General features: G+C 42.2%; 6 protein-coding genes across 6 annotated transcripts; 4 read left to right on the plus strand and 2 right to left on the minus strand. All coding sequences in view use genetic code 12, as the record gives it.

The window, feature by feature from the left end:
* Positions 1-2,072: 2,072 nt before the first annotated feature.
* Positions 2,073-3,818, minus strand: FOB63_004652 (F-box protein; the record flags this gene model as incomplete). Its single annotated transcript, XM_002617703.2, has 1 exon — positions 2,073-3,818. One exon carries the CDS (start codon positions 3,816-3,818, stop codon positions 2,073-2,075), a length of 1,746 nt encoding a protein of 581 aa, XP_002617749.2.
* Positions 3,819-4,433: 615 nt separating this feature from the next.
* On the minus strand, positions 4,434-5,945 carry FOB63_004653 (uncharacterized protein; the record flags this gene model as incomplete). Its single annotated transcript, XM_002617702.2, has 1 exon — positions 4,434-5,945. One exon carries the CDS (start codon positions 5,943-5,945, stop codon positions 4,434-4,436), a length of 1,512 nt encoding a protein of 503 aa, XP_002617748.1.
* Positions 5,946-6,380: 435 nt separating this feature from the next.
* LYS5 (holo-[acyl-carrier-protein] synthase) lies at positions 6,381-7,304 on the plus strand (the record flags this gene model as incomplete). Its single annotated transcript, XM_002617701.2, has 1 exon — positions 6,381-7,304. One exon carries the CDS (start codon positions 6,381-6,383, stop codon positions 7,302-7,304), a length of 924 nt encoding a protein of 307 aa, XP_002617747.2.
* Positions 7,305-7,360: 56 nt separating this feature from the next.
* On the plus strand, positions 7,361-8,506 carry CDC43 (protein geranylgeranyltransferase type I subunit; the record flags this gene model as incomplete). The annotated part of the gene is made up of 1 exon (XM_002617700.2): positions 7,361-8,506. The coding sequence occupies one exon, from the start codon at positions 7,361-7,363 to the stop codon at positions 8,504-8,506; it is 1,146 nt and encodes a 381-aa protein (XP_002617746.2).
* A 547-nt stretch (positions 8,507-9,053) lies between these two features.
* FOB63_004656 (uncharacterized protein) lies at positions 9,054-10,022 on the plus strand (the record flags this gene model as incomplete). The annotated part of the gene is made up of 1 exon (XM_002617699.2): positions 9,054-10,022. The coding sequence occupies one exon, from the start codon at positions 9,054-9,056 to the stop codon at positions 10,020-10,022; it is 969 nt and encodes a 322-aa protein (XP_002617745.2).
* A 396-nt stretch (positions 10,023-10,418) lies between these two features.
* Positions 10,419-11,585, plus strand: PEX14 (Pex14p; the record flags this gene model as incomplete). The annotated part of the gene is made up of 1 exon (XM_002617698.2): positions 10,419-11,585. One exon carries the CDS (start codon positions 10,419-10,421, stop codon positions 11,583-11,585), a length of 1,167 nt encoding a protein of 388 aa, XP_002617744.2.
* Positions 11,586-11,633: the final 48 nt, after the last annotated feature.

The following is an 11,633-nucleotide window of genomic DNA, read 5'->3' on the forward strand; positions in this document are numbered from 1 at the left end:
TGAATACTAGTATCTTCTGTGAATATGATGAACGACGTCTTCAAGATTACCGTTCTGATTAAAACTTGCATTCAGACACACAAAGTCAAGGTTTGCCATCACCCAGTTAGATTGGCACCCGGCTTCTAGGTACTAAACCATTTGTCGATTTCTCTAATGAGAAGGTGGAGGAAATTATTTGAAAGGAAAGGGTAAAAAGTATTTTCTTTCAATAAATGCTGTGAACAGCACATCTTCCATAAGGGTCACGTATCGGGAAACCCCGTTTTTTCTATTCTTTTCTTATTTGAGATATTAAAATGCATCTAGAGCATCATTATTATATTTCTTAATAGCTTCATGTTATGTTTTGAATACAAGTGGATGTGTATATTCAAGTACAAAATACTTAGTTCCTAGCTTCCAACTACAACAGAAAGCCAAGTTTTTTATAGACATAGTAAATAAGGGTACGTGTCTTATCTCATACGGCAGAGTTTACCAGTAAACCAAGCCAGGCATTGTGGCTTATCTGGATGTTACAGTAGCCGGGAACTGGGATACCCCCAGGTTCTCCCGGTCGAACTAACACTTCAGCAATAACATTATTAGCATCATATTTTATACATGCATTATCAGGTATAACTAATTCATCAGATAATGTTGTATGTGTTCAAATAGTAATGCTTATGATTATTTTGATATATTATCAATCGCATTATAATTTACGGCACCTTTACATCGTTGAAGTATTGCTGTATGGAATTAAGCACATATGCGTAGTAGCTAAATATTATTAGCTTCAACAATGCTTATTAATCCTAATTTATTTAATCATCATATTAATAAAAATCCCTATATTTATTATTTTTTGGCTTGCAATTTGAGTTAGAATAAAAGTGCTGATGTCAGGACTGATACATTTTAACTTCTTTAAATCTTGGAATCATATTTAACCTTGATAGATTCAAGTAGGCCACAAAGTATGCAAGAGAGGGCGGTGTGGAAAAGACCAAAGGATATTGGAATCACCCAATATACACTAAAAGAATTTAAAATATCAATATTGAAGCACGTTGCATTTCTGACTTGATACTCATATATATGGGATTTTTTTCATCCCATGAATACCTCAAAACACGATGCAGAAGTTTTACGTATAAAACTACATTTCTTGTCTATCACAGATTATGTAACTTTTTTATCCAGTGAAAGCAAACAATGAATCACTTCCATCAGTTTGATATGGAATTCGATATTGTATTATTTAAATTACTAAATTTTCTTCGATAATTTATTTTACTTTGAAGTAGATTGGAATCTAACGTGTTCTTTAAAGATTTATTCTCTAGTTCGACATACTTATCTGTCAACGAATGTGAACTTCAACAAACGGTATAAAAGCATGAAGTATGTTTATTCTTTTATGTTTAAAAAGCATTCTCACCATACTACCGTTCAAATCAGTAATGTACTTTGATACACCCGTGCTTTCAAGGATATTAAGATTCAATACTCACATGCCATTAAAAGGAACAGAATAAATAAATCGTGACTGATAACATATCTTTCTTGCTAAGCATGTGTAGATAGACCATTCAGAGCCAGATGAAACAACATCTCACATTGTGGGCCTCTCAAATCAGTATTCTTGAATTGAGGAGTGGCGGGGAGACAAAAAAAATAATAACCTGGCTTCTCAGTTGTCTTTCTGAACCAGCAACTGACTCTCCGTTACTAGTTGTAATATGAACCTGAAAATATGTTTGTTTTAAAGTTATTAAACACGATCAGTGTAAGCTTCGTTATATCCCTACAAAATAACTTTTATGTAACGAATCTACTTCCAACAAAGCTTTTTTCTCAAACGCAGCTTAGAACACTAACCTAAATGAGTAGTACCTCGACCCTTCATCTACCCGAAGAAATGTGATAGTGTAAGTCGCTTTAAGGTCACGTCGTCGGTTATATCTAAATCACGCCAAGGTCTCTGTTGTGGTTGTTCCGAATCGATGTTGCCTCACAGCCATTGACACTTATACAAGGGGTTCAGCCGTGAAACCAGTCTGCAACAAAAATTTTATATTTACAGTTTATTGTTGTAAAATATCCAAGGACCCAAACGTTGAATCGCAATGAGAGACGCCGCCACCTCCATTATCAGTAGTAAGATCTGGAGGATATGACTCGTCGTCAAAAACGCTTCGAATCCCATAGGTCCCTTTCTTGAACGCAATTCCATGGATAAGCAATTCCTCCAAGTTGGCAAAGTTCGTGAAGAAAAAGTCAACGAAGGGTCCAAGTTGATGAATTAGATACGTTATCACAAGTTTTTCCATTCCTTTTATTGCACCTGGAATTTCTTCATGTTCTTCGAATAAAACTTTGCAAAGTGCATCTTTAGTTCCATCATAAAGGCAAGACCCCAGCAAACGACTCTCTGAATCTATCACAAAAATATGACGTCTTTCTTGAAGATGTTCGAGGATCAAACCAATCACTAAGTAATAGAGAGTTCCTTCCGTTACATCATCGAGAGTATCTGTAAAGAATGACAGAACTTGCGACTTCACATGGCTCAAGAAGTTAGCACAACCGAGACACTTGCATGTATGTAGGAGGGATTCATGAAATAACGGTTTGTAGAATATGAAAGATGTCAAGAAATCTGGTAGTTTCAAGGTTTTCAAAGTCAGGTGGATAGCTGGCTTGTTGTTTGAAGGGAAAAAGAAAGCTTCTATAAGTCGTTGGTTTAACTTATTGAGAGTGTTGGGAGACATTCCACTGCCGGAATACATTTTCATAGTCTGAGAAGCCATATTCATGTCAAAGTGCTCCAAATGGACAAAGCTGCGGATGAAATTCCTGATTGGAACCAAAACTGTGGTCAAAAAGTCTCTAGGATGTAGCCATTCCTCACTAGATGATAATTTTATCCGAAGCATATTGAGACGAGGTAATCCATCGTGTGCAACTGAGAAGCGTTCAAAATCATTGAAAAATTTCGGGAAGCAAGCACATTTATTCTCTTCGTCGCTTTGACAGTCCACTTGCAAATCCAATTTCTCAAGTTTAGTTAAATCGACTTTGCTTTCGATGGAATCAAAACGTAAATGTGAGGAAGAACTCTCGGAATATGAAAAATGCTTTACTGAGAGCTTTACTGGTTCCAATTTAACATGAGAGTTAAGTCGAATAGACTCAAGAATATCCAAGCCCGTATTATTCGGTGTATCACACGAAATGCTTTTTAACTCGTAAAATCCTTCTAATCTTTTTGAGGATAGGTCTAAGTTACACACTTCTGTAACGTTTATATTCAAATGCTCTGGATGGGCTAAGCAAAGAATATCCTCTAGTTCAGATTTGCTTTTAATATCAGAAAGTGTGTCCTCAGTTCTTTCAAAGATATCTTCTGGATGACAAATGCTAAAACGTCCTGGTTGGCTTGATTTTGGAACAGCGGAAATCAACTCCTGAATCAATGGGATTTCATCACTAGGGTACTTGATTTTTTTAATCTTGAGCCCTATCGTCCTATTATGCTTGATGGAACTAATGAGCATTCTCAACTTATCTTCGCTGAAGACATGAGTTGGACCACGGTTGATGTTAACATGGTGAGCGTAGAACTTACTTGGATCGGCACCATTCTCAAGAGGATAAGTGCAATCAACCGAAATCAAAATGTTTCGATATAGTTCGTCTGTAGCAAACTGATTCAAAAACTTGCAGGTCTGTGCCAAGTTACATAGAGTCGATTGATCCAAGCGCTTTACGATGCGAGCGATGATATCTGGGGGAAAGTGCTGGAGGGAAGTGGGGTTGAAGCACATCATGGGGAAAAGAGTTCATAATCAGAAAATAAATGGAACTTCATCTGATATGGTGATCCTGCGTGTCATTATGCATCTATATGAAAAATAGGAGTACTTTGAGACCGGATTAACCCCACATACTCCTATACATGAATCGCACCCTTGTAAAGTGGATGATGTACCTCTCGCATATGGATGTACATTAGTTTACACGCATGACCTCTATACAATAATCGTATATGCTCTTTTACCTCGAAGGAAGCTTTTATTGTTCGTTCGCATATAATCAAATAATGAATTCGGCGCTTGTGCATTAAACAAAAGTGGCCAATCCTCAACGAACTCATCTCGTACTGAAGCCCCATTTGCTATCATCTAACGCAAGAAATCCAATCTGCTCGGAAAAAACTATATTGCTACAAAACACTCTTCTGCAGGAGATTACTAATTTGCAAGTAATTGCTTCGCTTGAAGTAACGATGCTTCTAACCAACCAAGCCTATTTTTCAATAATTAGATAATGGTTATTAAATCGGTTCTGCTGGATAGTTAAATACCTGGTACCACGAATTCATCCACTACGTATCAGTGAGTACGAAGAAGCAACTTTACTTGTTAATAAATATATCTAGCAGATTATAATCTGCTTCCCAAGTTCACATGAACAGCTTTGGCTTCAGTGTACACGGTAAGTCCGTACTCGCCCAACTCTCTGCCAATTCCACTCATCTTAACACCACCAAAAGGAATGTGCACGTCGGAGTCGTTCGAAGAATTGATCCAGATTTGACCTGACTCGAGATCCTGAGCCATGGTGTGAGCCACAGTGATGTCTTGAGTGAAAATAGCAGCGCCCAAACCATATTCAGTATCGTTAGCAAGCTCAATGGCCTCTTCGTCTGTCGAGAACTTGGCGACACACACAACAGGTCCAAAGATCTCCTCTTTGACAATTCTGTAGTGAGGCTTTACATCGGCAAAAATGGTAGGCTTCACGTAGTATCCCTTAGCGAAGTCACCTTCGAGATGAGCCTCGCCGCCCAAAACGACTCTAGCGCCTTCCTTCTTTCCGAGCTCAATGTATGACAAGATCTTCTCCTGGTGCACCTTGGACACCTGAGGTCCAACAACAGCATGGGTAGTGAACATGTCACCCTGAGGATATTCTTCAGTGACGTGGGCAGCAAAGTCGGTCAAAAACTTCTCGTAGACAGATTCGTGTACGTAGATTCTCGACGTAGAAGTACAGATTTGCCCTTGGTTGGACATAATTCCAACAGCTGCCCACTTGACAGCCTGCTCCAAGTCGGCATCTGCTCTGATGATGAAAGGTGACTTTCCTCCACATTCTAATGTCACAGCCTTCAAGTTAGAAGTAGCCAATTGCTGGATAATTTTACCTGTGGCTGTCGAACCAGTAAAGGCAATTTTCCTCACATCCTTGTGCGAGGCCAAAGCCTTACCAGCAGTAGCACCGTATCCAGAGATAACATTCACCACACCAGGTGGGAATCCGGCCTTCTTGAACAAAGTAGCAAAGTACAAGATGGACAATGGAGTCACTTCAGAGGTTTTCATGACAACAGTATTTCCGGCAGCAAGAGCTGGAGCAAACTTCCATGCAGCCATAAGCATAGGGTAGTTCCATGGGATGATTTGGCCACAGACTCCGTATGGCTCGTGGACAGTGTAAGCAAGCTTTTTTGGGTCATTGTAAATAACTCTGCCTTGGATCTTGTCGGCCCAACCTGCGTAATATCTGAAGACGTTGATGGTTTCAACAACGTCACCATTGGCATTCAAAACCTTTGTTTTACCAGAATCCCAAGCCTCAAGCGAAGTAAGAAGCTCAAGTTCTTCTGGGTCTTCCATCAAGTCGGCAAGTTTGTTCAAAAGACGGCCTCTCTCAACACCGGTGGTTTTCTTCCAAGACTTGAAAGCTTTGGCTGCAGCAGCTACAGCCACATCAACATCCTTCTCATCAGCAGCATATACGGAACAATTGACCTCGCCAGTGGAAGGGTTATATGAATCTAAGGTTTCGCCCGAGATAGACTTGACAAATTCATTGTCAATAAACAAACCTGTTGGCTGTGTGTATTTGTTGCCGTCTGGCAAAGTAATGTCGATGTTCAAAGGGAGGGACATTTAAAAAAGAATGGGAAAGTTGATGAAATTTCCCTGGTTGGAACGGCTCTTGGTACTTATACCCCACCATAGTATGTTTCCCAATTAGGATACTAGATCCGGTTCGCCCTCTTTTTCGCGCATCCTTTTTGACTGGGCACGTCAGTGATATTCGCGATAACAAACCCTCCAATCAGCGCAAATGCGCTGGCCGAAAACGTTCGCGGAACTGTTTCCCCGTTAGGAGCTAAATGAAAGAAAAAAAAAATAAAGATGCGCCCAATGTTCGAAACGGTGGAGCCAAGTGTTCTATTTCCCTCCTTTGGTACTGCATATCTTCAACGGTGGGGCCGAAGCGCTCATGCGATATGAATGCATCGCGCGTCTAGAATAGTGTATTCCTAACTACTTGTATTAGTAACCACGAACCCAGCATTTGGAATCTGCAGTTTCTGGATGTCGCTACTCCAAGAGCTCGAATCTTTAGGGATTCTGCTCGAAGAACACAATCCTCGTATTGTCATCTTCACCACTCAGATAGACTCCAAAATCACCGACTTTTTGAACGATGACTACTGTTTTGAAGTGTGCATTCGCAATCTCTCTCTCCATGACCAACTCAAGGTCAGAAATGCTAAGACAGATCGCGTAAAACGACTTGTCTCGTTTCTTTTCACGAAGCTTGTCCTCAATTATTGTATCTATTTGCTGGGAGAGACAACTAGCTTTGACCCTTGGCGCACCCTTGAATTCGAGTACAACGAATTCGGGAAGCCTTCGCTCAAAAACTCCACGAGGTTCGTATTCAATTCGAGTAGTTCCAATAATATGATGGCCATTGCCGTCCAGTTCGACGCAGCAACAGCTATTGGCGTGGATCTTTCGCATGAAGTTCAAGAGTCCATCAGTCCCGTCCGTTTCATGGAGCAGTTTGATGGCATTTTCAGTCCACGAGAAAGAGAGTGTCTATTGTCGGTTGCTGACTTGCAAAACCGCTACATCGCATTCAACCAGCTTTGGACATTGAAGGAAGCTTTCACAAAATACGTGGGATGTGGTTTGAATGTGGACCTCTCTACTTTTAGTTTCCATGCTCCTTTAGGTGTGTTAAGCATGCGGAATGCCACAGAAGGAAGCGGTTTCGTCTACCATTATGACATTGATTGGCAAACGGACATTTCTGTGGATTATCTGAACCTACCGAGGGATTATGCTCAAGCCATAGGAGAGCGGGAACTTACGTGTTGCACTGGCGTTTTAAAGTCAGATACGGATCTTCCTGTTCTCATTTCGCTAGTGGGTGATTTTCTGGCGTCGCTGAATCCTTCCACAAATGTGCATTTGAACTTTTCCTCCATTCTCCGTGGTATAGTTGATTAACAAAATACATACACGCGCGCGCTTCGAAAAGAGTATGCACTGGAAAAAATTCATTCATGTCCTTGTTATTCGAGAAACACGCCAAATACTTTGAACTATGTTCCCATTCTCTCCCATCGAAAGCACAGTCTGAGGATGCAAACAAATTGGCACTCGTTTACTTTGTCCTTCATGGATTGGGTTTGATAGGGCAATTGGACAGAATTGGAGATACTACTCAACATATCGCAGACATTTACAAACAATTGATTCCTCTTCAAAATAAGGAGATGTTGGCATTTCGGTCGAGCCAAACGTTTGCGCTCGATCCCGGGCACAATGACTACGATCTCCCAAATCTCTCAGCCACATTCCTTGCATTGGCGATACTCTTACTGTTGAAGGAAGACTACTCCAAGACTTTGGATCGTCACAAAATCATGCGTTTTGTTAGCCAGTGTCAAGTCAAGTCCGGCCCAGATAAAGGATCTTTTTGTCCTGTTTTAGATACCGATGGTAACCCATGGGGTGAGACAGATCTAAGAATTTGCTACATGGCTACGCTGATTCGTAAGTTAGTGGGCTATGATCTTCTACCGTCCTCAGAAAGAAAAAATGACATCAATTTGGATGAATTGAGGACATTCATCCTTGACAAAGTAAATTACAACGGAGGGTTATCATCTCGTTCGCATACAGAGTCACATTCAGGTCTCACGTTCTGTGGAATAGCTGCTCTAAAATTGATTGGTCATAACTTCTCTGGTCATGAAGACTGGGTTGAACTCACCAAGAAATGGTTGGTGCATCGACAAGTGGATTATCCGGAATGCTTATATGATGAACAAGAGTATGAGTACTACGACCATGAAGATATTGGAGGATTTAATGGGCGGGAAAATAAATTTGCTGACACGTGCTACTCTTGGTGGGTAGTTGGTCTGTTGAAGCTCATCGACACTGATGGAGTGGGTTTAATAAATGGAGATATGGTGGTGGATTATCTTTTGAACCACACGCAGCACAAACTAATAGGCGGCTTTGGAAAAGATACAGAGGCCTTCCCAGACCCTTTCCATTCGTTTTTGGCTATAGCAAGCCTCTCGCTCATCAAATATAATAGCAATGTCACTTTCAGTGGTGACCAAGAGCTAGCGGAAATAGATCCTGAGCTAATCATCACCATGGACGCAAGGCGCTTCTTAGACCGTATTTGGTCATGATCGTTGTGCGGGCTACCGTTTTCTATTTTTTTTTCCCATTGCCTTGGCCATTGTCTCAAAGAAATATTCACAGGCCTCAAGAAGTACAAAAAGGCTGGTCTTTACATAGTGGCAGAAGCTGGAAGTTTACTCTAGGCAGTGCGATTAACATTCACAATGGGACAGCTCTGTCTGCTCGTCTGTGTGGGTTCCAAAAGGGAATTTAGAACAATCGCACGCGAAGTTGAGATTGCACAAGATAGTAAGCGAGAGAGAACGTCTGCTGGGACAAGTGGCAAGTAATTACTGGTAGAGTAAGGCTCATAGTTTGCAATGACTGGTTTCGGCTTCTAGTCGCCCATATCTGACTTTTGTGAACGGGTGCTTGGTAGTCAAATAGTTTTCGTTCTTTTCTTTTTTGGGTCTTGGGTCTGTGAAATAGAATATACCTTGCATAGTGCATGCACTAATCACTGCACACAAATCAAACCATTACGCAGTGGTGCTTAGTGGGCCAAAAGAACCACACCGTTTTTTCTTTTGTAGTGGTCCTTTTTCTTCTTACTTCATGACGGATGGGAACCAAAGGGAGCTGTTTCCAGCTACAGCAACCGTTCTGCCTGTGCGAGATAAAAAAATCCCTAGCACGGCCATCCATTTGGTTCTGGGTGGCACTGCCGGATTGGTTTCTGCAATCATGCTCCAGCCACTCGACTTGTTGAAAACCAGACTACAGCAGCAGCAGAAAAACAATGCCTTTTACCGAACGAGTGTGCGCAAAGAGATTGGCAAATTGGCCAACATCAAAGACTTGTGGCGAGGTGTTCTTCCCTCCACGTTGAGGACTTCTATTGGGGCCGGACTTTACTTCACAATGCTTTCGCAAAGCCGAACGTACTTGGCCAGCCTCAAATCGACAAGTCAGGAATCACGCTCCAGTGTATTGCCCAAGCTTTCGCATGCGGAAAACATGGTCACAGGCTTTGTTGTTCGAGCTATGGTGGGAGTCATTACTATGCCCATTACCATTATAAAAACACGGTTTGAGTCAAGCGTTTACAGTTACAATTCCATGTACGAAGGGTTTCAAGGCATCTATTCTGATGGGGCAAGCACCGGAGGTTCTATGCGCAACTTTTTCAAGGGTACTGTTGCTACCATGGCCCGTGATTGCCCATACGCGGGACTCTATGTGTTGTTCTACGAAGGTTTCAAAAATGATGTTTTCCCAACGCTATTGACACTGGCGGGTGTTGCCCCAGCATACTTAGGGAGTGTCACCAACTCCGCTGCAGCCATAATGGCCGCTTCCGTTTCCACCACCATTACCGCCCCATTTGACGCTATTAAAACGCGCCTACAGTTGAAACTGGGCACTAGCAAGTCGCCGTCCATTTTGTCGGTAACACGAGAATTGGTTCTGGAACCTGGTGGAGTGCGTAACTTGTTCCGCGGGCTTTCGTTGCGGCTAGGAAGAAAAGGTGCGAGCGCTGGCATCAGCTGGTGTATATATGAAGAGTTGCTCAAGTTTTTGTGACGACACTCTAGACTCTGACTACTCTATGATGATTATAAGAGACGAAAAATCTGCATATGGCGTAGACTGGCGCAGCATATAAGCTTACTACAGAAGGTTATATAGCGAAATTTACAAGGCTAGCCAAGCCTGAGGACAATTGCAAGCCACACTGCAAAGAGTAGCCCTCTTAACCAGATAGATAAGTGCGTTGCAAGTTGCAGCGCACTTCGGAGTAATGGGCCCACACTGCAACGGTTGTAGTATACGCCCGCTTTTTCAACAATGCATCAAATCTGGAAACTGTGTGATCCTGGATCATTACAGAGTTTGCATTTTTGTTCGTTCTATCACACATGCTACTTGTAATTCTAGTCCAACGATCAATTGCCCCGCTGGTGGTGTACGGGTGTGTGTATGGCCGCGGACCAAAACTGGGGTAGAGTTGAGTCTTACTCTGACTTCAAGTGCTCCATGAACGAAGAATTGGTGGCTAGCGCCGTGAGCTTTTTAAGAGACCCTAATGTCTCGACATCGCCACTCGACAAAAAAATAGAGTTTCTACAGTCAAAGGGCTTGAACCAGGAGGAGATTGAAGAGGCCATGAAAAGAGCAAACGCGCCAACTTCTGGTGCTCCTGTTGCACTGGCAAGTCCCAGCACTCTGACATCTCCTGTGACATCTTACCATAACGTCCAAAATGCCCCTCCCTTGGACTACTACCCTTTGGCACCTGCTGTCCCTGAAAGAACTTGGAAGGACTATTTTATTATGGCCACCGCCACTGCTGGAGTCACTTACGGCTTGTACCAGGTTGTATCACGGTATTTGATTCCTAGCATTATTCCTCCTGGCCAGTCTCGTATTAATGAGGACAAAGAGAAAATCGAAGAGGAGTTTGTGAAGATAGATAAAGTGCTCGAGCAAATGGCGTTGGAGCAGAAGGAAATCAAGGACGCTAACGAGGCCAAGTTGAAGGACATTGAGGTTGTTATTGAAAACGTGAACGATTTCTTGTCCAAGTATAACAAGGACAAATTGAAGTTTGACGACGATTTGCGTTTGATGAAGTTAGAGGTGGACAGTTTGCAAAACACCTTGGAGAAAAACTTGAACTTAACGAAGGAGAATATTCACGACGAGCTCTCAGACGTGTGTGACGAGTTGAAATCGTTGAAGAATCTTATTAAGGCCCGTTCTTCCGAAGCTCTGGGTGCGGAAAGGAAAGTGACCTCAGTGTCCTCAATCCCCTCCGCGTCAGAGATTTTGAGAAAGGCAAAGCAGGGAACTTCTAATGACTCAAGTAACACAAAATCAGCTAGCCCGGTGGAAGTGCCAGCAGAAAACGGAAAGACAGAGACATCTGCAGCTCCGCAAGTGGCTTCTAATGTGTTTGCAGCAGGTATACCAGACTGGCAGCTTAAGCACAAGCAACAGGAAGAAGAAAATGAAAAGCAAAGTAAAATGGCTGGAATTCCTGCGTGGCAACAAGCAATGAAAGACTCAAGGCAAGCAGAGGACGATGTGGTGAAGGAATCAATCGACGCAGTGGGAGTTCCTGCGTGGCAGTTGAACAGCAAGTAGTTTACTATACCTCTTTATATATCTTGTGTATTATTGGAGATAATTGAA

This window comes from Clavispora lusitaniae (assembly GCF_014636115.1).
Source record: "Clavispora lusitaniae strain FDAARGOS_655 chromosome Unknown tig00002663_pilon, whole genome shotgun sequence".
NCBI classification, from domain to species: Eukaryota; Fungi; Ascomycota; class Pichiomycetes; order Serinales; family Metschnikowiaceae; genus Clavispora; species Clavispora lusitaniae.